At 37.7% G+C, this 27,538-nt stretch overlaps 1 protein-coding gene across 12 annotated transcripts in view; it reads right to left on the reverse strand.

Annotated features, from left to right (window-relative positions):
* ADGRV1 (adhesion G protein-coupled receptor V1) overlaps window positions 1–25,101 on the reverse strand; it is a 584,631-nt gene extending 559,530 nt beyond the window's left edge. For 6 of the 12 annotated variants that reach the window (XM_007978103.3, XM_073014615.1, XM_007978088.3 and 3 more), the window contains exon 1: window positions 24,915–25,070. In XM_007978103.3, coding sequence (XP_007976294.3) covers window positions 24,915–24,936 — 22 coding nt within the window. In that variant the 5' untranslated portion in view covers window positions 24,937–25,070. Of the gene's footprint in view, window positions 1–24,637; window positions 24,761–24,914 lie in introns of those variants that run through there. The other 6 variants (XR_494199.3, XM_073014617.1, XM_073014614.1 and 3 more) reach the window with 6 other exon arrangements.
* Window positions 25,102–27,538: the final 2,437 nt, after the last annotated feature.

A 27,538-nucleotide genomic window follows, 5' to 3' on the forward strand; every position in this document is an offset into this window, starting at 1 on the left:
ATTTACCATTTGCAAGGTAATTAGTTGTAGGCCCAGATGTTTTTTGTGGCTATCACAATACTTCAATAGAACAAAAGTAATGAAAAAATGCAAGTATGGGGCCCTAATTCTATGGTTACATACATCTCCTGTGCTGAAAGGAGTGTGCCGGGGAGGGAGGGAAAGGTTTTTGGTAGCTAGAAGAGTAGGAATGGAATTTCCAAATGTACGGAGCCATGAAATCACAAAGATGTTAAAATATCACTAAAAATCATAATAAAACAAGTTTTGAGGCTGTAATAAAATATGAAAGCAGAAATCACCAGCTCAATGTTTTTTTCAAACTCATGTTAGAGTGCTTCAGTTAAAAAAAGAATGAATTAATGACCAATTCCCAATATATATCACTCACGAATATTACTGAGAAATAAAAACTGTGATGAAGTAAAATCTCTTGGAAGCTAAAACAGTTTCAGGAAAGTCTATTAATCATATATTATACTAAGGTCTAAACTACTAGGTATGCTACTGACTCATAAAAGCTAGGGCATTCTAGTCACCTGAAAGTATGAACAGTTTCCAAAGTTTCCGGACTTTACTACTTAAATACTATATAAAACCGCCACACAATGATCAAATTGCTTTACAGTAATACTCAAAGATTATTTCCAATTATTTATACTTCTGGTAGCAAAATAAAAAATCCTAGATACGTTTTAGAAATATATTTTATTATAGTGATGTTTTCAATGTAACACTATCCAATGAAAATACCTAATACAGATGTATTTGTGATTATGCACTTATTTATATTAGAAAATTTAAGATACAAAGTGAATTCATTTTAAACTAAGCCAGGCATGGAGGACTGGGCCTGTGATCTCAGCTACTTGGGAAGCTGAAGCAGGAGGATCACTTGACGACAAGTTTGAGACAAGCCTGGTCAACACAGAAAGACCCTATATCTTAAAAGAATGTTTTTTAATTAGCTGGGCATGGTGGTGCACATCGATAGTCTCAGCTCCTTGGGAGAATGAGGCAGGACAATCTCTTGAATTCAGGAGCTCAAGGCTGCAATCAGCTATGATGGTACCCACTATACTCCAGCCTGGGTGAGAGAGAGAGATCCCATTTCTAAAAAAAATTCTCAAAGTGAAAGAGTGGAGGAAGATTTACCAATAACAGAAAATTAAAAAGAGCAGGAGTCACTATTCTTATCTCAAATAAAACAGACTTTAAACCAATAAAAGTTAAGAAGAACAATGAAAGGCATTACATAATGATAAAAGGTACAATCCTACAAGAAGCTTTAGCTATCCTAAATAAATACACACCCAACTCTGGAGCACCCAGATTTATAAACAACTTCTTGTTGGCCTAAGAAAAGACTTTAGAAAACCATACAAAAATAGTGGGAGATTTCAACATTCCACTGACAGTGTTAGACAGATCACTGAGGCAAAAAACTAACAAAGAAACTCTGGAATTAAGCTTAACACTTGAGCAATCAGACCTAATATACGTCTACAGAACACTCCACCCAACAACCACAGAATGTACATTCTTCTCATCTGCACACAGAACATACTCCAAAAAAAAAAAACAAAACAAAAAAACCACATGCTTGGCCATAAAGCAAGCCTCAATAAATAAAAAACAACTGAAATCATATACCAAGTACACTCTTGGACCACAGTGCAATAAAAATGAAAAGCAACACCAAGAAAATCTCTCCAAATAACACAATATATGGAAATTAAACAAATTACTCCTAAATAACTCCTGGGTGAACATTGAAGTTAAAGTACAAATGTAAAAATTATTTGAAACTAATGAAAATAGAGACACAACTTGCCAAAATCTCTGGAATACAGCCAAAGCAGTGTTAAGAAGAAAGTTAATAGCCTTAAAACACCTTTATCAAGAAGTCAGAGCCCTGTCTGACAGCTCTGAAGAGAGCAGTGGTTCTCCCAGCATGGCATTTGAAGTCTGAGAATAGACAAACTGTCTCCTTAAGTGGGTCCCAGACCCCTGTGTGGCCTAACTGGAAGACACCTCCCAGTAGAGGCCAACAGACACCTCATACAGGTGAGTGCCCCTCTGGGACGAAGCTTCCAGAAGAAGGATCAGGCAGCAATATTTTCTATTCTGCAATATTTGCTGTTCTACAGCCTTCACTGGTGATGCCCAGGCAAACAGGATCTGGAGTGGACTTCCAGCAAACTCCAACTGACCTGCAGATGAGGGACCTGACTGTTAGAAAGAAAACTAACAAACAGAAAGGAATAACATCAACACCAACAAAAAGGACATCTACATTAAAACCCCATCTGTAGGTCACCAACATCAAAGACCAAAGGTAGATAAAACCACAAAGATGGGGAGAAACCAGAGACGAAAAGCTGAAAATTCTAAAAACCAGAGTGCCTCTTCTCCTCCAAAGGATAGCAGTTCCTCACCAGCAACGGACCAAAGTTGAACAGAGAATGACTTTGATGAGGTGACAGAAGTAGGCTTCAGAAGGTCAGTAATAATAAACTTCTCCAAGCTAAAGGAGCATGTTCAAACCAATCGCAAGGAAGCTAAAAACCCTGAAAAAAAGGTTAGACAAATGGCTAACTAGAATAAATAGTGTAGAGAAGACCTTAAATGACCTAATGGAGCTGAAAACCACAGCACAAAAACTTCGTGACATATGTACAAGCTTCAGTAGTCAATACGATCAAGTGGAAGAAAGGATATCAGTGATTGAAGATCAAATTAATGAAATAAAGCAAGAAGACAAGTTTAGAGAAAAAAGAGTAAAAAGAAATGAACAAAGCCTCCAAGAAATATGGGACTATGTGAAAAGACCAAATTTACGTCTGACTGGTGTACCTGAAAGTGACAGGGAGAATAGAACAAAATTGGAAAACACTCTTCAGGATATTATCCAGGAGAACTTCCCCAATAGGAAACACAGAAAACACCACAAAGATACCCCTCCAGAAGAGCAACCCCAAGACACATAATTGTCAGATTCACCAAGGTTGAAATGAAGGAAAAAATGTTAAGGGCAGCCAGAGAGAAAGGTTGGGTTACCCACAAAGGGAAGCCCATCAGACTAACAGTAGATCTCCCAGCAGAAACCCTACAAGCCAGAAGAGAGTGGGGGCCAATATTCAACATTCTAAAATAAATGAATTTTCAACCCAGAATCTCATATCCAGCCAAACTAAGCTTCATAAGTGAAGGAGAAATAAAATCCTTTACACACAAGCAAATGCTGAGAGATTTTGTGACGACCAGGTCTGACTTACAAGAGCTCCTGAAGGAAGCATTAAATATGGAAAGGAACAACCAGTACCAGCCACTGCAAAAACATGCCAAACTGTAAAGACCATCAATGTTGTGAAGAAACTGCATCAATTAATGGGCAAAATAGCCAGCTAAGACCATAATGACAGGATCAAATTCAGACATAACAATATTAACCTTAAATGTAAATGGGATAAATTTCCCAATTAAAAGACACAGACTAGCAAATTGGGTAAAGAGTCAAGACCCATCAGTGTGCTCTTTTCAGGAGACCCATCTCATGTGCAAAGACGCACATAGGTTCAAAATAAAGGGATGGAGGAAGATCTACCAAGCAAACAGAAAAAAAAAAAAAAAAAAAGGCAGGGGTTGCAATCCTAGTCTCTGATAAAACAGACTTTAAACCAACAAAGAAAGATTGAAAGAGACAGAGAAGGCCATTACATAATGGTAATGGGATCAATTCAACAAGAAGAGTTAACTATCCTAAATGTATCTGCACCCAATACAGGAGCACCCAGATACATAAAGCAAGTCCTTAGAGCCATATGAAGAGACTTAGACTCCCACACAATAATAATGGGAGACTTTAACACCCCACTGTCAATATTAGACAAATTGAGACAGAAGGTTAACAAGAATATCCAGGACTTGAACTCAGCTCTGCACCAAGCAGACCTAATAGACACTACAGAACTCTCCACCACAAATCAACAGAATATACATTCTTCTCAGCACCATGTCACACTTATTCTAAAATTGACCACAAAATTGGAAGTAAAGCACTCCTCAGCAAATGTAAAAGAACAGAAATCACAACAAACTGTCTCTCCGACCACAGTGCAATCAAACTAGAACTCAGGATTAAGAAACTCACTCAAAACCACACAACTACATGGAAACTGAACAACCTGCTCCTGAATGACTACTGGGTACATAACAAAATGAAGGCAGAAATACAGATGCTCTTTGAAACCAATGAGAACAAAGATACAATGTAACAGAATCTCTGGGACACATGTAAAGCAGTGTGTAGAGGGAAATTTATAGCACTAAATGCCCACAAGAGAAAGCAGGAAAGATCTAAAAGCAACACCCTAACATCACAATTAAAAGAACTAGAGAAGCAAGAGCAAACACATTCCAAAGCTAGCAGAAGGCAAGAAATAACTAAGATCAGAGAACTCAAAGAGATAGAGACACAAAAAAACCCTTCAAAAAATGAATCCAGGAACTGGTTTTTTGAAAAGATCAACAAAATAGGTAGAGCACTAGTGAGACTAATAAAGAAGAAAAGAGAGAAGAATCAAATAGACATAATAAAAAATGATAAAGGGGATATCACCACCGACCCCACAGAAATACAAACTACCATCAGAGAATACTATAAACACCTCTACGCAAATAAACTGGAAAATCTAGAAGAAATGGATAATTTCCTGGACACTTACACTCTTCCAAGACTAAACCAGGAAGAAGTTGAATCCCTGAATAGACCAATAGCAGGCTCTGAAATTGAGGCAATAATTAATAGCCTACCAACCAAAAAAAGTCCAGGACCAGATGGATTCACAGCTGAATTCTACCAGAGGTACAAGGAGGAGTTGGTACCATTCCTTCTGAAACTATTCCAATCAACAGAAAAAGAGGGAATCCTCCCTAACTCATTTTATGAGGCCAACATCATCCTGATACCAAAGCCTGGCAGAGACACAACAAAAAAAGAGAATTTTAGACCAATATCCCTGATGAACATCGATGCAAAAATCCTCAATAAAATGCTGGCAAACCAAATCCAGCAGCACATCAAAAAGCTTATCCACCATGATCAAGTCGGCTTCATCCCTGGGATGCAAAGCTGGTTCAACATACACAAATCAATAAACATAATCCATCACATAAACAGAACCAACAACAAAAACCACGTGATTATCTCAACAGATGCAGAAAAGGCCTTCGACAAAATTCAACAGCACTTCATGCTAAAAACTCTCAATAAACTAGGTATTGATGAAATGTATCTCAAAATACTAAGAGCTATTTATGACAAACTCACAGCCAATGTCATACTGAACGGGCAAAAACTGGAAGCATTCCCTTTGAAAACCAGCACAAGACAAGAATTCCCTTCTCACCACTCCTATTCAACATAGTGTTGGAAGTTCTGGCTAGGGCAATCAGGCAAGATAAAGAAATAAAAGGTACTCAATTAGGAAAAGATGAAATCAAATTGTCTCTGTTTGCAGATGACATGATTATATATATAGAAAACCCCATTGTCTCAGCCCAAAATATCCTTAAGTTGATAAGCAACTTCAGCAAAGTTTCAGGATACAAAATAAATGTGCAAAAATCACAAGCATTGCTATACACCAATAATAGAGAGCCAAATCATGAGTGAACTTCCATTCACAATTACTACATAGAGAATAAAATACCTAGGAATCCAATTTACAAGGGATATGAAGGACTTCTTCAAGGAAAGCTACAAACCACTGCTCAATGAAATAAAAGAGGACACAAACAAATGGAAGAACATTCCATGCTAATGGACAGGAAGAATCAATGTCATGAAAGTGGCCACAGCACCTGAAGTAATTTATAGATTCAATGCTATCCCCATCAAGCTACCACTGACTTTCTTCACGGAATTGGAAAAAACTACTTTAAAGTTCATATGGAACCAAAAAAGAGCCCACATTGCCAAGACAATCCTAAGCAAAAAAAAAAAAACAAAGCTAGAGGCATCATGCTACCTGACTTCAAACTATACTACAAGGCTACAGTAACCAAAACAGCATGGTAGTGGTACCAAAACAGATATATAGACCAATGGAACAGAACAGAGGCCTCAGAAATAACACCACACATCTACAACCATCTGATCTCTGACAAACCTGATTTAAAAAAAAAGAAAGAAACGGGGAAAGGATTCTCTATTTAATAAATGGTGCTGGGAAAACTGGCTAGCCATATGTAGAAAGCTGAAAATGGATCCCTTCTTTGCACCTTATACAAAAATTAATTCAAGATGGATTAAAAACTTAAATGTCTGACCTAAAACCATAAAAACCCTAGAAGAAAATTTAGGCAATACCATTCAGGATATAGGCATGGGCAAGGGCAAGGGCTTCATGACTAAAACACCAAAAGCAATGGCAACAAAAGCCAAAACTGACAAATGGGATCTAATTAAACTAAAGAGCTTCTGCACAACAAAAGAAACTACCATCCGCATGATGGTAGTACAGAATGAGAGAAAAATTCTGCAATCTACCCATATGACAAAGGGCTAATATCCAGAATCCACAAAGAACTTAAATAAACTTACAAGAAAAAAAAAAACAACCCCATCAAAAAGTGGGCAAAAGGATATGAACAGACACTCCTCAAAAGAAGACATTTATGCAGCCAACAGACACATGAAAAAATGCTCATCATCACTAGCCATCAGAGAAATGCAAATCAAAAACCACAATGAGAGACCATCTCATGCCAATTAGAATGGCGATCATTAAAAAGTCAGGAAACAACAGATGCTGGAGAGGATGTGGAGAAACAGAAATGCTTTCAGACTGTTGGTTGGTGGGAGAGTAAATTAATTCAACCATTGTGGAAGACAGTGTGGCGATTCCTCAAGGATCTAGAACTAGAAATACCCTTTGACCCAGCAATCCCATTACTGGGTATATACCCAAAGGATTATAAATCATGCTACTATAAAGACACACCCACATGTATGCTTACTGCGGCACTGTTCACAATAGCAAAGACTTGGAGCCAACCCAAATGTCCATCAATGATAGACTGGATTAAGAAAATGTAGCACATATACACCGTGGAATAGTATGCAGCCATTAAAAAGGATGAGTTCATATGCTTTGCAGGGACATGGATGAAGCTGGAAACCATCATTCTCAGCAAACTATCACAAGGACAGAAAACCAAACACTGCATGTTCTCACTCATAGGTGGGAACTGAACAATAAGAACACTTGGACACAGGGCAAGGAACATCACACACTGGGGCCTGCCATGGGATGGGGGGTTTGGGGGAGGGATAGCATTAGGAGAAACACCTAATGTAAATGACGAGTTGATGGGTGCAGCAAACCAACATGGCACATGTATTACCTATGTAACAAACCTACAATATTGTGCACATGTACCCTACAACTTAAAGTATAATAATAATAATAATAGAATCCCACCTTTAAGCAGAGGACTAGAAGCAGTGCTGCGGTGTCTTGTCTGGATTGTGTGTTGCAATGTAATGAACAGGAAATAAAAAAGGACATTCTTTGACGAGTCTCGGGCTCTTGGGGCTGTGCAAGCATTTCACAGGGATCAAGATGAATCACTTTGTCCTCTGTTGCGGTGAGAGGAGGCCTTACTAACCTCGGCCAGCCCTAGGGGCACACCAGGAGCAGCAGAGACTGGCTTCCTGGAGTCCAGGCAGCCCTGAGACCCCAGAGAATGATGTTCTGTGCCTAGGAGGCAGATTTGGATGATGCCTGAGAATTCACCAAGATGACCTGCCCCCACATAGGGCCTCTGGGAATAATCTGAACAGTTTCCACTTGTCAGCCTCCAGTTAGAGGGAGTCTGCCTCTCATGGTCGAAGCTGCCAGGCCCGCAGACAAAACCCTGGGGCAAGGCAGGTCCCTAAAGCCATCGTGCAGACAGGATTAGTCTAGGATGAAACTTTCACTGTGCATTAATGGGAGGAAAAACCCCTGGAAAATGAAGGCAAGGCAAATGGCCAGTTGCCTGTGTTTGAAAAGGGCCAGCCTGCAATCTGAGATCAGAATTCTTTGACTACTTCCTTGTATTCAAATGTCCCTTTTTACCAGCCTGGCCAACATGGTGAAACTCTATCTCTACTAAAAATACAAAAATTAGCTGGGCATGGTGCACACACCTGTAATCCCAGCTACTCAGGAGGCTGAGTCACGAGAATTGCTTGAACCCAGGAGGTGGAGATTGCAGTGAGCTGCGATCATGCCACTGCACTCCAGCATAGGCGACAGAGGAGACTCTGTCTCAAAGAATAACATAACATAACATAACATAACATAACATAACATAACATAACATGTCTTTTTTAAAAGCAAAAAAAAAAAAAAAGAAGTTAGAAAGGTCTCAAATCAACAATATAACTTTGTACCTGAGAAAACTAGGAGCAAAAGAACAAACCAATCCCAAAGCTACCCATAAAAAAGAAATAACTAAAAATTAAAGAACTTAACAAAATTGAGATGCAAAATTCATACAAAAGATTAATGAAACCAAAAATTGGATCTTTAAAAAAAATAAATAAAATTGATAAACCCCGGCTAGATTAACAAAGAAACAGAAAGAGAAGATCCAAATAAGCACAATCTGAAATGACAAAAGTTATATTACAATTCATCCCAGAGAAATATAAAAAATCCTCAGAGCCTACTATAAACAACTGTATGCACTCAAATTAGAAAACCTTAGAGGAAAAGGATACATATCTGCAAGCACAAAATCTCCCAAGATCGAATCAGGAGGAGATTGAAACCCTGAACAGACCAATATCAACTTCTGAAATTAAATTAGTGATAAGGAACCTACCAACCAAAACATACCCTGGACCAGATGGATCACAGCTGAACTCTAACAGACATACAAGGAACTGATACCAATCCCACTGAAACTATTCCCAAAAATCTAGGAGAATAGACTTCTCCTTAACTCATTCTATGAAGCTGGCATCAACCTGATATGATTCTATATCTAGAAAATCCTAAAGACTCCAGGAAAAGGCTCCTAGAATTGATAATTTTAGTAAACTTTCAGGATACAAAATCAATGTACAAAAATCAGTAGCATTTCTATACACAAAATTCAGGCTGAAAGTTAAATCAAGAACACAATCCCATCTACGACAGCCACAAAGAAAATGAAATACCTAAGAATACAGCTAACCAAGGAGGTGAAAGAGCTCTATAAGGGGAACTACAAAACATTACTGAAAGAAATCAGATGATACAAATGAAAAAATATTCCATGCTCATGGATTGAAAGAAACAATATCATAAAAATGTCCATACTGACCAAAGCAATTTACAGATTCAATGCAATTCCTATCAAACTACCAATATCATTCTTCACAGAATTTAAAAAAAAAAAAAAAACTGTTCTGAAATTAACATGGAACCACAAAAGAGCCTGAATAGCCAAAGCACAAAGAGCAATGCTGGAGGCGCCACACTACCTGATGTCAAACTATACTATAAAGCCATAGTAACCAAAACAGCTTGTTACTGGTGCAAAAGCAGAAACAAAGACCAAAAGAGCAAAATAGAAAACAGAATAGAAATAAAGCTGCATACCTACAACCATCTGATCTTTGACAAGGCCAACAAAAACAAGCAATGGGGAAAAGACTCTCTACTCAATAAATGGTGTTGGTATAAATGTGCACACATGCTCACATGCACACACACACATGAATTAACAATATCTGACAAATTATGCTTTGGTAACTGGAACTTAATTTTTACTTAATGCTCAGTTCTCAATCAAGTGATTTATTAAATTTCCCTCATTAAAAAAACATTTTAAAACTTCAGTAATTTGTCTCAGAAGAAAATAATAATTTATTTCTCATTTTGGCAGTTCATCCAACATACAGTCATAGACTGCATAACGATGTTTCAGTCAGTGATGGACCAGGTATATAATGGTGGTCCATGAGATTATAATATTGTATTTTTACTATACCTTTTCTAGGTTTAGGTATGTGTAGATACACAGATTCTTACCTTGGTTTTATAATTATCTACAATATTCAATACAGTAACATGCTGTGCAGGTTTTTAGCCTAGGATCCACAGGATATACATATAGCCTAGCTCTGTGGTTGGTTATACCATCTAGGTTTGTGTAAGCACACTCTATGATGTTTGCATGATGACAAAATCACCTAACAACACATTTCTCAGAAGATATCCTCATCATTAAGCAATGCATGACTGTAATTTAGATAAGTCTCCACCAAAAAGACAGAAGCCATCAGGGAATGGATTCAGTGGGAATCAGACAATATTCAATCACATTTCTGATTTCAGCAATATCCTGGAGAGCTCAATCATTATGCTGGCCAATACCACACTTCCTTTCTTAGGAAAACCTACATTCAGTGCTGAGGGGAAAACTGTGAATTGGAAAGCATTACTTTATTGTGTTTCCTCACAATTTGGTGGCCTTAAATTTCTTACTTAATTAGTAGATCTATACACGGAGAGATCTAAGTGAAACCTTCAAGCCATTTGTGATGCATTTGCCCCATAACTTGATCCTGAGTTTAACAAGATATATAGAAGAATGGGGACAAATTCCTTTTAAAGGCCACTTGTCTGTTTTATCCACGCTTCCTGGTAGGTGAGGAAGGGCATGAATACATTCTCTGATGCATCCTTGCTCCTATCCAGTCCATTCTAATTCCAATTTCCCCCAATTATTTTATTTTCTCCTCTCTCACAGTACAGGAAATCCTTCCCTTTTCCAAGGTTAGTCCTAAAACACACATCCTATGGTCTCAATTTTTTTTCCTTTGAAAATTATTCACTATTTTCTCTACATCCATCAAAGCATAATTTGTCATTGTTAATTCATGTGTGTGTGCGTGCATGCATGTGAGCATATGTGCACGTATATACCAACACAATTAATTGAATAGAGAGTCTTTTCCCCATTGCTTGTTTTTGTTGGCCTTGTCAAAGATCAGATGGTTGTAGGTATGCAGCTTTACTTCTATTCTGTTTTCTATTTTGTTCCATTGGTCTTGGTTTCTGCTTTTGTAGCAGTTCATTCCCATATATTTGGTGAATGAATGGATGACTGGATGAATGGCATATTCTTCAGAAGAACTTTTTTATCTTATTTTATTTTATAGACATCAAACCTGCTTAAACACAAAAGTCATGCAAAAGGTCACCACGTACTTCTGACACCTTCTTTAAATGCCTCCTTTATTCTTCATTTAACATTGTTTTGCTGCTACCCAAAACAAGAGCTTATCAACATACATCCATTGTTATTGGCTTTATGAATTTGCTCTCTTCTGCCCATTCCAATAAGCCTTCTCTACATTACCAAGAGAATAGTCTACAAAAGACTATTTTTATACCAGTCTGTAATTCAAAAACTGACAGTGATTCCATAATGTCTAACAAGAGGTAGGAGAAACCCTAACTCTTGCTCTGAAAATCCAAACCAGTGCAAATGTCAGGGTAAGGACCTCCTAAAATCCTCTGCTCCATAAAAATGAGAACACTGGCAAAAATTGTCAGAATCCATGCTTGCAGAACTTTGGAAATTAACCAAGGGCTTGCAGGATTCCAAGGAGCATTTATTAAAGACAAACAGCTGTATCTCCAGGAAATCAGTGTACTTTATTATATTTAAACTTGACCTATTCCCACACAACTCTCACAGCCTCCAAAGTCACCTTAAAAACTAACAGCCTGCAATCACAGCTAAAACCAGCATCCTGGCAGCCACTGAAGGGAACAGAATGGGGCAGGAAAGCCATCAAAGCCTAATTCACAGAGTTGTCATTGTTTGATCTATCTAGTGGTTTCTTGAAGACTTCGCTCACCACGGTATCATTACTTGACCTGACTCAAAGTTTGCCCAGTATATGAAAGGCATTTCCTTAGAGGCACTTGTCAAAAATATTTATAGGCAATTATGTAACATAACAGCTGCCAGAGGTAGTAGATAACCGCTGGGAAAAACAATACGCTAACTAAAAGCTTAAAAGGAAAGACTGGTCAATGAGAAGTGTATTGCAAATTTAAAAATTTCTGACATATTCCTAGAACCTAGAAGATGACACACAAGTATAAGGCTGTGCACATGTTCATGAAAAACCTGTAAAAGCCCTACATTCTCACCTCTGGCTGGCTTTGAGGCTGTGTGCAAAGAGGGAGTGAAGGTCAGGCCAAGTTGAAAATTTTCTGGCTGAATGCCAAAGGTATTCTTCAAAATGCACACGGAGCTCCCAAGCAAAAACTGGGAGACTTACTGTTTCCCAGGATTTAAGAAAATCTCTGTCCAATCATTAGCTGACCACTAAGCTAACCAAGCAGAGAGGGCAATGGCCACACATAACAAAGAGTGCATACTTTAAGCAGACTTCAGAAAATTCACTAAACAAACAACAATAAAAGCAGTAACAACAATAAACCCTAGGAATAGGGAGAATCTGAACTTCAAAGACATACAGTTTCTTAAAAAAGAAAAATACCAAGCATGGAAAGAAACAAGAAAATATGAGCAATACACAGCAAAAAAGTAATCGATAAATATTGTCCCTGGAGAACATAACAGATGTTAGACTTACTAGATAAAGACGTTGCATAAACTGTTTTAAGTATTTTCAAAGAACTAAGGGAAATCACGTCTATATAAACAATAAAAAGTATAAAAATGATTTCTCATCAAATGAATGATATCAAAAAGCTGTTTAAAAAAAAAAAAAAAAAACAGAAATCTGGAGTTGAGAAGTAAAACAACTACATTGAGAAATTCATTAGAGGGGCTCCACAGCTAATTGAAGCATCCAGAAGAGTAAATCAGTGAACATGAAGATAACTGAAATTATCCAGGCTGAGGAACAAAAAGACAAAACAAGGAACAGAAATGAACAGAGCCTCAGAGTCCCGTTGGACACCACCAAATATACCAACATAGGCTTGGTGGAAGTCCCAGAAGAAGAAGACTAACAACAGAAAGGAATTAAAGAAATATGGCTGATGAAATAATGGCTGAAGGCTTCCCAAATTTGATTTAAAAACATTAATCTACATATCTAAGAAGCTCAGTAAACTCTTAAGTAAAATAAACACAAAGAGATCCACATGTAGACATGTAACAAAACTGAAGAGAGAATCATAAAAGAAGGAAGAAGAAAATTATCACATAAAAGTGATATTCTGATTAATACCTGATTTCTCCTCTAGCCTAGGAGGCTAGAAGGCAGTGATGTATTCAAAGTGCTAAAAGACAATAAACTAAGAATACTATATACAACAAAATTGTCATTTCAAAATTAAGAAGAAATTAAGACATTCCTGGATAAACAAAAAGTGAGAGACCATGTGGCTAGCAACTTTCCTTTCCAGAAATACTAAAAGGAGTCTTTCGGGGTGAAATGAAAGAACACTAGAGAGTAATTTGAATCCGCAGAAAAAAAAAAAATGTAAAATGCCAGAAAAGGTCACATGACAGATAAATATAAAAGATGGCATAAATGTACTTTTGTTATAACTACTTTTAGCCTCTCTGATTTAAAAGATGACTACATAGAACAATAATAATAGATCTGTGCTAAAGAGCATATACTGTATAAAAATGTAATTTGTACAACAATAACAAAAAGCAGGGGCAGAAATGGAACTATATAGGAGCAAAATTATTGCATGCTATTGAAATTAAGTTGTTATTAATCTGAGCTACATTACTATAGGTTAGGATAGTAAATGTATTCCCCGGGGTAACCAATAATAAAATTAATGAAAAGAATATAATAAAAGAAACAACCACAAAATTAAACTGATACCTTAGAAAATATCTATGTAAAATAAAAGAAGGCAGTAAAAGAGGAACAGAGGATGAAAAGGGACATAGATGCAAAAAACAAATAGCAAAATGGCAGACATCAATCCTATGTTGCCAGTAATTACATTAAATATTACTACATTAAATACTCCAATTAAAAGGCAGAAGTCATCAGAATGAATTGGAAAAAATGACCCAGCTATATGCTCTTTGTAAGTGATGCACTTTAAACTCAAAGCCACAAATAGGTTGAAACTAAGAATGAATATATATATAGGCCGGGCGCAGTGGCTCATGCCTGTAATCAATCCCAGCACTTTAGGAGGCTGAGGCGGGTAGATCACAAGGTCAGGAGATCGAGACCATCCTGGCTAACATGGTGAAACCCCGTCTCTACCAAAAATACAAAAAATTAGCCGGGCGTGGTGGCAGGCGCCGGTAGTCCCAGCTACCTGGGAGGCTGAGGCAGGAGAATGGCGTGAACCCGGGAGGCAGGGCTTGCAGTGAGCCAAGATTGTGCCACTGCACTTCAGCCTGGGCAACAGAGAAAAACTGTCTCAAAATAAAATAAAATAAAATAAAATAATAATCATATATATGTATGTATCAAACGGAAACCAAAAGAAAGCTGAAGCGACTATATTCATTACTATGGTGTGAATGACCTGTTCAAAACTCATTTTGAAATGTAATTGCCATTATAACTAACAGTGTTGTAAGGTAGGACCTTTAAGAGGTGATTACATTATGAAGGCTTTGCCGTCATGAATGGAATAATGCTGTTATTAGCAGGGTGGGTTAGTCATCACAGGAGTGGCCTCCTGATAAAAGGATAAGTTTGGTCTAATTTCCCCTCTCTGTCTCACATGCTTGTTTGCCCTATAACTTTCCATCCTGGAATAACACAGCACAAAAGCCCTTGCCAGATACCAGAGCCAAGTTCTTGGACTTTCAGGCCTCCAAAACTGTGAGTTAAATAAGCCTCTATTGCTTATAAATTACCCAATCTCTGGTATTCAGAAAATGGACTAAGACACTAATATTGGACAAAATAGACATTAGGACAGAAAATGTTGCTAGAGACAAAGAAGGATATTTAATAAAGATAAAGGGCTCAATTTATCAGAAAGATGTAACAATCATAAATCTACAGGTACATAAAAAACCAATCCCAAAACACATGAATTAAAAAATGACCAAATTAAGGAGAAAAACAGACAATTTAACAATTATAGTTAGTGACTTTAGTACTCCACGTTCAATACTGAATAGAACAACTAAATAAAAGATGAACAAGAAAAGAGAAGAGTTAAAACCTACCATAAACTAACTAGACTCAATACATATCTATAGAACACTTCACCCCACAACAACAGACACACATTTTATCAAGTACACATGAAGCAGTCTCCAGAACAGATAATATGTAAGGCCCTAAACCAAGTCTCAATAAATTTAAAGGACTTTAATCAAAGTATATTCTCCAACAACAAGAAAGTGAGATTAGACATTAATAACAGAAAAAAAACTGCAAAATGTACAAACATGTTGAAATTAAACAGCACACTACTAAATGACCAAAGGATCAAAAAAGAAAGCACAATGTCAATTAGAAAATAATTTGAGATTAATGAAAATAAAATCAGAACACACCAAAGCATATGGGATGTACCTAAAGCAATGCTTGGAAGAGAATTTACAGGCATAAATGCATATATTTAAAAAAAGAAAGATCTCAAATAAAGAACCTAAACTGCCACCTTAAGAAAGTAGAAGAAAAATAGGCAAACTAAACCCAAATCAAGCAGAAGGAAACAAAGAAAAAATATTTAAGTGAGAATAAATAAAATATAGAATAGAAATACAATAGAGAAAATCAACAAAAGTGAAAGTTGGTTCTTTGAAAAGGTAACAAAAGTGACCGGGCATTGTGGCTCACATCTGTACTCCCAATACTTTGGGAGGCCAAGGTAGGTGGATCACTTGAGATCAGGAGTTTGAGACCAGGTGGCCAACATGGTGAAACTCCGTCTCCACTAAAAATACAAAAATTAGCTGGGCGTGGTGGCAGGCGCCTGTAATCCCAGCTACTCAGGAGGCTGAGGCAGGAGAATCGCTTGAACCCAGAAGGCAGAGGCTGTAGTGCGACAAGATTGCACCACTGCACTCCCGCCTGGGCAACAAAGGAAGATTCTGTCAAAAAAAAAAAGAGATAACAAAATTGACAAAACTTCAGCTAGACTAAGAAAACAAGGAAGAATATTTGCATTACTAAAATGACAAATTCAAAAGGGGTCATTGCTACCAACTTTACAGAAATAAAATTAAGTATATAAAGCATAACCATGAACAATTATATGCCAACAAACTAGATAACCTAAAAGTAAACAAATCCCTAGGAAGATACAAACATCCAAAATTGACTCGAAAAGAAATTAAAAATCTGAATATGCCCACAACAATTAAACAGATTGAACTAGTAATTGCAAAACTTACCATGAAGAAAGTCCAGGACCAGATGGTTTCACTCGTGAATTCTACCAAATGTTTAAGGAATAATTAACATCAACCCTTCACAAACTTAAAAATATATATGTAAAGAACAAGACTTCCCAAACTATTTTATGAGGCCAGTATTACCCTGATACTAACATCAGACAAAGACATTATGGCAAAAAAAGAACTAAGAAAAAAACTAAGACAAATATCTCCTATGAATTTTGACACAAAAACTCTTAACAAAATACTAGCAAACCAAATCCAGTAACATATAAAACAAAATATACACTATATAACCAAATTAGATCTATCCAGGAATGCAACACTTGTTCACTATCAAGAACAAACTAATGGGCCGGGCGCGGTGGCTCACGCCTGTAATCCCTGCACTTTGGGAGGCCGAGGCGGGCGGATCACGAGGTCAGGAGATCGAGACCATCCTGGCTAACACGGTGAAACCCCGTCTCTACTAAAATACAAAAAACTAGCCGGGCGAGGTGGCGGGTGCCTGTAGTCCCAGCTACTCGGGAGGCTGAGGCAGGAGAATGGCGCTAACCCGGGAGGCGGAGCTTGCAGTGAGCCGAGATCGAGCCACTGCACTTCAGCCTGGGCGACAGAGTGAAGACTCCGCCTCAAAAAAAAAAAAAAAAAAAAAAAAAGAACAAACTAATGCAATGTACCAAATTAATAGAAAAAAAAGCAGAGGGAATCACACGATGATCTCAAAAGACACAAAAAAAGCACTTGAAAAAATTCAACATCTTCTTATTACACAAAGTAGGAATAAAGGGGTAATTCTCCAACCTGACAAAGGGTGTCTATAATGGGTATCCACATCATACTTAATGCTAAAAGACCAAAAGTTTTCTCTCTAAGATCACAGGACAAGACAAGGATCTCAGCTCTCACCATTTCTATTCAGCACTTTACTGGAAGTTCTAGGCAGGACAACTAAGCAAGAAAAAAAAAAATAAAACGTATCCTTGGGAAAGATAAATTCAACTCTCTCTATCTACAGATGACATGATATTGGATATAGAATATCCTAAAAACTCCACACATAAAAAAATAAGAGTTCAGCAAGATTATAGGATACAAAATCAATATAGAAGAATTGTTATTTCTACACATTAGTAATGAAGAATTCAAAAATAAAATTAAGAAAATAATTGCATTCACAATATTACTAATAAATAAAATGCTTAGGAAGAAATTTAACAAAAGATGTAAAATAATCAAGACTGTGAGGTACTGGCAGAAAGACAACTAGATCAATGAAATAGAGGTGAGTCCAGAAACAAAATCATACATTTATAGTCAATTAATTTTTGACAGTGGAGCCAAGCCAATTTAATGAGGAAAGAATGATTTATTCAGCCAATGGAACCTGGATAATTGGATATCTATGTGCAAATGAAGGAAACTTATATCATATTAAAAATTAACACAAAATGGAATAAAAACCTAAATGTAAAAGCTTAAACTATAAAACTCTTAGAAGAAAACACGAGTATAAATCTTTGTGACCTCGTATCAGGCAACAGTTGCTTAGCTGTGACACCAAAAGTATAAGCAACCAAAGAAAAGTTAAATAAATTAATTCAACAAAATTAAGATATTTTGCTTCATATGACACCATCAAGAAAGTAAAAAGACAACCCACACAATGAAAAACAATTGCAAATGATATATCTGATAAGGGATTAGTATTTAGAGTATGGGAAGAACTCTTATAACTCAATAAAAAAAAAAAAAAAAAACTATTTTAAAAATGGGCAAAAAGCCTGAATAGAAATTTCTCCAAAGATGATACACAAATGACCAACAAGCATGTGAAAAGGTTCTCAACATCATTAGTCTTTAAGGAAATACAAATCAAAACCCGAATGAGACATCACTTCACACCTAATAGGATGGTTAACATAAAAAAGAGAGAAATTGAAACTCTCATACATTGCTGGTGGGCATATAAAATGGTAAACACACTTTAGAAAACAGTTGGAAATTCTTCAAAAAATGAAGCACAGGGTGACAATATGACTGAGCAATTCCACTCCTAGATGTGCAACCACGAGAACAAAAAACTTATATCTGCACAAAAAACTTGTATGCAAATGCTTAAAGCAGCATTATTTATAATAATCAAAAAGTAAAACCAATGCAAACACCCATCTATTTATAAATGCATAAATGAAAGGTGGCATATCCATACTCTGGAATACTATTTGGCAATTACAAAAAGATTGAAGTATTGCTACATGGTATAACATGGATGAATCCTTAAAACATCATGCTAAACGAAAGTAGACACAAAAGGCCACATATTGTATGATTCCATTTATAAGAAATGCCCAGAATAGGCACACCTATAGAGATAGAAAATAGATTACTGGTTTCCAGGAATTGGAAGGTGGTGGAGAAAGGTGAGATAGAGAGCAAAAGCTAATGGGTACAGAGCTTCTTTTGGAGGTGATGAAAATGTTCTGGAATAGACAGTGGTGATGGCTGCACAACTTTTTTTTTGAGACGGAGTTTTGCTCTTGTTGCCCAGGCTGGAGTGCAGTGGCACAATCTCGGCTCACTGCAACCTCTGCCTCTGTGGTCATAGGATTCTCTTGACTCAGCCTCCCAAGTAGTTGGCACTACAGGCCCGCCTGTAGTGCTGGATCCACCACCACACCCAGCTACTTTTTTTGTATTTTTAGTGTAGACAAGGTTTCACCATGTTGGCCAGGCTGGTCTCAAACTCCTGACCTCAGGTGACCCTCCCACCTCAGCCTTTCAAAGTGTTGGGATTACAGGAGCGAGCCACCACACCCAGCCACAACTTTTCAAACATATTAAATGTTACGGAAATGTACACTTTGAAAGGTGATTTTTTTTCATATGTGAATTATCTATCAATTTAAAAAACAATCAAACCTTCTCTGTACTTCCAGTCATCTCTTTCTCTTCCTTCAACGTTTCCAGTCAAGTTAATCTAATATGGGTCTGGGACAAGGCACTTGTATTATTCATGCTTCTGCAACTTTAATCTAAAGTAGTCCCAATCCTCTCTACCTCTTTCCACTCCCTCTCCTCCACTATTTTTCAAAGTCCCAATGAAGTCCCACTTTTTCCAGAACACTCTCCAACCTTAGCTTACTAGTCTGCCAGAGAACCAACCAACAAGCTCTGTTCGTTTCATTCCTGCTCATTAACACTGTTGAATTTAGTTAAATAAAATGAATGATTCTAACTATAACTGTAATAAAAGCTTTATAATCACAGATTGGAAATATAGATGAAAATGAATTATTTCACATATGTTCTCAAAACTATACTGATCACTTGTAAGACATATCTAAAACACTTCTATTATGCCTTCTTTTGGTTAAACATTATTTGAAGAATTGAAGAATGAAAAACGTATTATTTTACTTCCAAATATTTACACAAGTACAGTTATGCAAAAACAGTATTGCATTAAAAGATAGAGCTACACTGAATTACTGGTCTATGACATGGATTACAGGACAATATCATCCTAATTATCCTAACAAAAGGATTACCATACCATACAGTGGCTCCTTCAGAGGAATATGAGTGTATACATGAAGTATATTAATACTACCTAATTGTCAAAATTCATGACTAAAGAAGCTGACAAAAATCTTATTTTCAATCAGCACACAGTACAAAACCTTTATTTCCACAATATGCCTCAGAGCACTTATTCATTTGTTGTAACACTTAAGAATCTTTTCTCTTTTAAACTTATTCCCCACAGAATTCTTTCTGGCATAAAGGAATTGCACCTTCTTTGTTAATTTTGTGAGTCATGGTAACTGAATTAATCCCAGTATGTATGCCCTATGCTTATTGTGCATACTGCATGAGAAATAAACCATTAACAGTGCACACAATGACTTTTTGGAGTTGCATTTTATTTGAAGCTATTCTATGTCTTTCAACCTGTGCCACATTTCAATAATGACTATTTATAATTACAGTCATCCCCTTATTTGCTTGGTATTTCATTTTCCTTGCCCTATGGCACCCTACAGTTGAAAGCAAGGAAAACTCTCTGTTGATTAGTTATTTAAAACCAGCAACAATAACTATGCTGGAGAGAAGACTACTTGGAAAGGATTACATAAGACCTAGCACTCAACAGCCTCAGACAGAGAGCAGCAAATTATAAACCCAAGTACTTCGTTGCATGTAACCAAATTGGCTAGTTGAAATGCTAATTGCCTTTCAGCAAAACTGAAGACAGACAGGGGACCTTGTGCTTCAGAGAATGAAATGCATTTTTACTCCACTTCTATACCATTGTCTTGCTGAGAATCATTTGGAATCTATTCATAAAGGTAGCTCTTTCCCTAACCTTTAAAATGTGGGAAATTTATTTGGCCCCTACCAGCACCCCAGACGTGCTGATGTGCCAAGATGAGAACAGATGGTTGGATTAAAGCCATGTTAAGCCCCTAATAAAGTGAAGCATGAAAAATCTCTATGCTCAAACGTATAGTTTAAACCAAGAAAATATGCCTAGGGAAGTAAGTTTTGAATAACAAATAGATTTATGAAATTAAAATAACCAGAAAACATAATCTTCAAAACAACTATTTTCAGTGTAATTACATGCAAATGCATACAGAAAGAGTTATCGTTTCTCTCAAAGAAACGCCACAACTTTTCTTTACACTTAATAATTTTGTGAGTATTACTTCAAAACTCATTTACGGACAATGATTCCAGCAGCCAGTGTTTCCCTTTAATATAAAAGAGGGTCCATTCTAGGTTTTCAGAATCCTGGATAAATGAATGAGAAATGCCCTATCAGCATCTTGCCCTCGCTTTGAGGTAAAGCCAGACTTACGCCCGACTGCACCAGAAAAGGGCCCTGTGACCACCTGCCCAGCAGCTGGGGGAGGGACTTGGTCTGGTACATTTTTAAGTGTATAGTGTGTCACAGTAGAATCGGAAAACACAGCCTTTGTATTACCACAGTCGCTTGTGCCTCAGCTCCACCCTTCTCTTCCTCTGCCACATCTCACTCAGGGCAACAGAGCAGGGGTGCTGTGGCTTCATGTGTGGCCTAACATCCTGGCATATTGGGGAACCCTCCATGCATGCAAAAGATGCTCCCTGTGTTCCCAATCCTACCTTGTGAAAGGAAAAAATTAGGCATGCAATGTGAGGAAATCAACTTTTCTGTACTATTCCATTCTACATGGAGTAGACTCTAGTTTAATAGTAGTATGTTTACCTTCATTGCTCAACAAATATCTTTACTTACATAAAGTCCGAACTACCCAGGAGTAATGGAATACTAAGACTAAATAGAACTTTACTGTAAATGGTTTCAATAAATAATTCAGCTCTCACCCTGATTCCACAGGAATTAAGAGAAGAAAGACCTCTCTGGCTGGATATTCACCAAAACCTTTAGACTGGGGAGGTTCTGGTGATTTTTCATTATTTCTTTACTGTCTGAATTTCCTGCACGACTTTGCATTATCTTTGCACTCAGGAAAAAAGTTATTTCCAGAATGGTGGGGAGGTAAATTGAATAGTGTGTGATACTCAGCTATGTGATTCCTCCCCACCCCACCAAAATCAGTGAAATACACATCCAAATCTCTCCATGGTAACACACTGCATTTTACAACCAAATTAAACAATTTTCTAAGAAGCTCATTACACTTTGTAAGCATCTGTAAATTGTCTAGTTGCCCTCTACTTGAAGTGAAAAATGGTGATGGCATTGTGCTTCCACTGTGTAGATTTCAGACCTGGTGCATAAAACAACAACTTATCAAAGGCAAATAGGCAACAAGGCAATTTATTCAGTAGATTAACCATTATGCTAAACCCTACAGATATAATCACATATATATAGACACTATATAAGAGAAATGTAGAATACAGTCATCGTCTTCAAGGATTTTGCATCCTAACTGGGGCAACCTTGAAATTTTAAATAAAAGTAAGGCAGCAATATCAGAAACGGCACAAGGTGGCATTTGTTTGAGTGACAATAAATCAAACAATTAATGACCAAGTTAACCCATTAGGATACTTCTCACCTAGCAGTATACAAGAATGTATAGGTGACTAAAACATGTGGCCTTAAGTGTATCTCTCAACTGTTCTAGGTCTCAGTTACCTCAAATATAAAATAAAGAGGTTGGTTTAGTTTGGCTCCAAGTCTCCTTCCAGTGCTTCAAGATTTCATGTTATGTTAACAGCCTAAGAATTTCAGAACAATGAATGATCACACATTTAATCTAAGATAAAAAGTATTTTCTTTGTGGGTCCTCCCAGGACATAGATCTTTCTGCCTCAGTTTCCTCATTTGCAAATCAGGATAAAACAATTTAATTCATGATCCAATATAAAATTACACTAATAAAGGGCTTAAGAGAATTCCTGGCATACAATCCAATAAATGTGACATACTATTATGATTCATCATGGGATATGAACAAAAGAGTTTAGTCACAGCTAATTCCGCTCTCAACACCCTTCTCCCTTGGGTGTAAGCATTTTTGTCTCAAGCATGACTACCTTCAAGTAGAAAGACATCTGACATACTTAATAATAGCATTTGCTTAATACTAGTTTCTGCCCTCTCACATTTTTTCTAGTAGCTATATTACCATAAAACCATTTGTGTTCCAAATATATCTCATATTATCACTTTCTTAGAACACAACTGGCATTCAATAAATATACAGCATAAATATGTAACTTATTAAGATATAATAAATGGAGACTGATACAGCACCTATATATTCAATCGTATCAAGACTCAGTGTTACATAACTTACCTTTGCCCCATTATGGACTCTCATAGTAGTCCAAGATTACTTCAGTTTACGGACAATTTTAGCTTTTAATCATCACATTCAGTAGAGTATAAGGTCCTAAGAGCGTTCCGAAAAATTATTTGACCCAGCTCTTATAAACTGCAACTCTGGGCAAGGAGCTTAAACTTTTCATTCTTCAGTATCATTTTCTATAAACTGGGATATACTACTATTCAATTTATGATGGCATTGTGTTAAATAAGATAATCTATGTAAAGAGTTTCTAAGAATTCACTACATAGCAGGCATTCATTAACGAATGACTGCTATATTTATTCATCATGGAAATGAGAAAATGGATATAAGATTCAGTCGTACTTCAGCTGTACATTTTTAAAGTGTGTACATCTTGGTTACTTCTTCTAAAAGTAATAATTTGAGAGATACAATATTTTTAGCTGAAATAAACCTTTGCAATCACCTAGTCCAATTACTTTATTTTATAAATGAAGAAACTAATGCCTGGAAGGATGGGTGAATGTCCAAAGTCATTGTGTGTTAATGGCAGAGCTAGAACATTATATCTAATCACATATATTTAATATATTTTATCATAACATAGTTCAGAGTGTTTTTGACATCTCCCTGTAACCTACATTTTTCTCAAATTTCATAGGCGGGAATAGTTTCCACTTACTCTATGAAATTAACCCAGAATAAATTATTGGTGCTCATTTGTATCCTGCCTAAGATACCATTTTTTCTCTTACTTATGATCCGTTGGGTTTCTGTTGTTGTTGTTGTTTGATATAATTATTTTGATAAACTACACACAAAGGGAGAGAAAAAAACTTTAGTAATTAAAAGTAATCATAACTTCAGTAAGAATTTCTAATCATGCTGTATTAGTTTAGGTATATTTTTGACTTTCATCCTAATTCTCAGTAATTATGCATCTTTAAAATTTGGTATCAGTTTCTAAAAGAGTGCGCAGCATACTAATAAATATATTACACACATTTTAAAGCCTGTGGATTTCATGAAGTGGGAAAAGTTGGTTTAAAACAAGTTACATAAGATAACACACCTTAAAATCAATTTTCCCCTGACGAACACAGCTATAATTTCTTGGTTTTAAGAAAAAATCAATTTTGAGATAGTTTTTAAAATTAAAGTTTAGGCTTTTAAATATATATACATATATATGTTATGCTATAGCTCCATGTTAATCCCAAGCTCCCTAAAATCAATATATTTCGCTGAAATTTTTCGACGCAGTGGTTATTTTGGAACAAACAAGACTCCTTAAGTTTATCTCACCCTTCCCGTTATCAATTATTACCTATGGCACGCCGTTCTTGGTCGGTTATTTTTCAGCTAGACTTTTAAAATTAAAGCTAGGGTTCGGGTTTCAAACAGGCAGAAAAAAGAAGGAAGGAAACTTTTCACTCTGCTCATTCACTTCTCACCTTCTTTGAGATCAGGCATCTTTGGAACGGACGGATAAGGGGTGCAGGAACCTAACGCTCCCTGCAAAGCCGCAGCCTTGGACAGAACCGATGTGGGCAGCTATGCCCCGTTACCCGCAGGCCACGGCGCCGGCTGCGCGCCCAGGCTCCCTGCGTCCGGCTGTGGCCCGCCCTCCGGGCCGCCCTCGCCGCCCACCTCCAGCAACAGGTGCTGATGCTGAGGCGCTCCCCTGGGGCACCGCGATGCTCGCAGCACCACTCCTCAGTCATAGCCTACCTGGCCGCAGAAACACCGACATCCGCGCGCTCCCAGCGGTCCCCTCCGGCCCTCCACACACCCTCGCTCTGCCTCTCACTCCCGTCCCGTCCGTACTCCCTGCTCGGGCTGCTGATTCTTACTCCCACTACGCGATCAGGAGGAGGGCTCCATTCTCCTCCCCTTTCTCCCCGTCCCTTGCCTCCTCCCTCTCCATCCTTCCTCTGCTCCAATAGGACCCATGGCTCCCCAGGCAGCGCTCACCTGACCAACGGAGCGGGGGTGGCCGCCCAGGGCAGCGCACACTGCTCTGCGCAGCGGGCAGCCAGGTCCGCGCTCCGGCGTCGGGAACACCCTGCCTTGGCCATCCCTAATGGACTCTTCCAGCAGCGAGGCGCCTAAGCTGACCTGCCGGGGCTTAGGAGTCCTGCCTCTGCTTGCGCGTCCCGCCTCTGCCTGCGCGTCCCAGTCAAAGTGCGCAGTCAGAGCTTTCTAATCGTCTCGTTTGGCTAAACTTTCTAGTTGCCCCTTGGGCACAAGGAACTCACCATGGACAGCGCTGCACACCGCCCTGGGTACCCCACTGTAAGCAATTCCTAGTTTTCTTTCTGGGAAGAAAACCCATTTACTAGTCTTGTTCCGTTCCTAAGAGAATATTTCTTTGCATGTTGACCGAAGCACTTCCTAAGTTTACCCCCTAAGAATTTGAGCATAAATTGATGAAATATTAGAAAGGAAGGATCTACCCTCAACTGAATTTATAAAGCAGGGATTGAGGTCAACATCTGAGATGAACTGTCTGTCTCCTCATAAGATAGGATTATTAATTACCAACTCATAAGGCTGTTAGGAGTAGTTGAATGAGACTGTGTGTGAAGTGCAACTCTACAGTATACCTGGCAGGTGGTAAACCCTCAGCAAATGTTGCTTATCTTTCCCAGTGCACAAAGGTAAAGGCCCAATGTCAGACCATACCATCAGCAATGTGCACATCCCTACCTGCACGAGAGATTTTTAAAGCAAATGCAGCATTATTAGAATCACGGAAGTTTCAAACTGGGAGCAAAGAGAAAGATTAGCACTCCCACACCAACTCACCGCTTTTTATAGAAAAAAACAAAAAATGGGTTCTCAGCCTCATTTTAAATGCAGCTCACACAAGTACTCTTCCTAACTGGAATAGGAATAACTAGATACTTCGTGTTACATACTGCCGTCCAGGGGCACTAATTTAGCGCTATTATGAGCTGTTGCTGAGCACCTCCTCTGAAAGCTGCAATACTCAACAGACAGCTGGGTATCAAAGGGCAAGTTTGTTCAGACTAAATGATTCTTATACAGAAACCGTGTGGGAATGCAAATGGCACATCAAGGCGCTGCAAAAGGTAGGGAGAATAGCAACCTAGGTGATCTGGGAGATTGAACAGCTTTCCTGTGAGGCAACTACAAAGGTCAGACCTGGGTCTGGAAGCTTTAAATCCACGAGCATATTAACAGAGTAGACATAGACAGACATCCTTACTAAATCCTGCCGTATATGAACGATAATTTCAAAGCAACTTAAAGTGAAAATTGTAAATCAGTTATCCACGTAGTCACATGTAAAAAAGAAAACAGTAACAGAAAAATGTTTTCTTACAGATTATTTAAAACGTCTTACTAAAATGAATATTCAACCCACAGTGTTGTTTTATTAGCATTTGTAAAGGCTTTATTTGTGGTTAAATATTACTTTAGTTGATTAAGACCCTGGCAGAGTCAACGTCTACCAACTAAATATTCCATCTTAATTCTTGTTTCACCAAGTCTCATGATTAAACACATTCCCCACAACTGGACTTACTCAGCTTGCATATTTACTTAGTGTATGACACTACCCTAGGCACTGTGATGAGCAAATGAAAATTTACACCCTCACCCAATCCACCTCAGGGAATTAGGTAATTAACAATTATTACTAAGTGTTTAGGAAGCAGAAGACTCTGGAAGACACTGTGGGAAAAACAGTGATCTCTAAAACCACTCTTAAGTTCATTGATCTGCACTCTTTCTGGGATGAAAGTTAATCAACCAAAAAGCAGAATATGCCATGCAAAAAAACGAGCCACTCAGAGTGCTAGAAATCTCTAGGAAGAAGAGAGCGTATGGATTGCTGAAGGCTTCTCCAAAAAGCTTTGCTTTGAAGAATAAAACCACAAGAAACAACATAGGTGGTAATTGTGGTACAAATACTTGACAAAGTAGTGTAGATGCTCTCAAATGCTGAAATTATTAAACAAATGCTCACTGAACTTAAATCCAAACTTCTTAACATGGAACAAGAGACCTCACATAATTCTATTTCTCTCTTCTTCTCCAACCTCATCTAGTACCACTTTCCCCCTATTTCACTGTATTCCTATCACACTGACACTCCTTTCTTTGGCTCAAACACAGCAAAATCATTTCTGCCTCCAAGACTTTGCACAAGTTTTTTCCTCTGCCAGGCACACTGCTCCTGGAGAGCTTCATATGGCTGGCTCTTTCTATCATGGACCTCATTTGAGGGGTAGCTTAACTATCTCTTCCTTGGAAGCACCTGCCCTGATAACTTTCACCACCACTCGCAGCCACTACACTCTTCTATTTATTTTCCATAATTTATC

This window comes from Chlorocebus sabaeus, chromosome 4, assembly GCF_047675955.1.
Source record: "Chlorocebus sabaeus isolate Y175 chromosome 4, mChlSab1.0.hap1, whole genome shotgun sequence".
NCBI classification, from domain to species: Eukaryota; Metazoa; Chordata; class Mammalia; order Primates; family Cercopithecidae; genus Chlorocebus; species Chlorocebus sabaeus.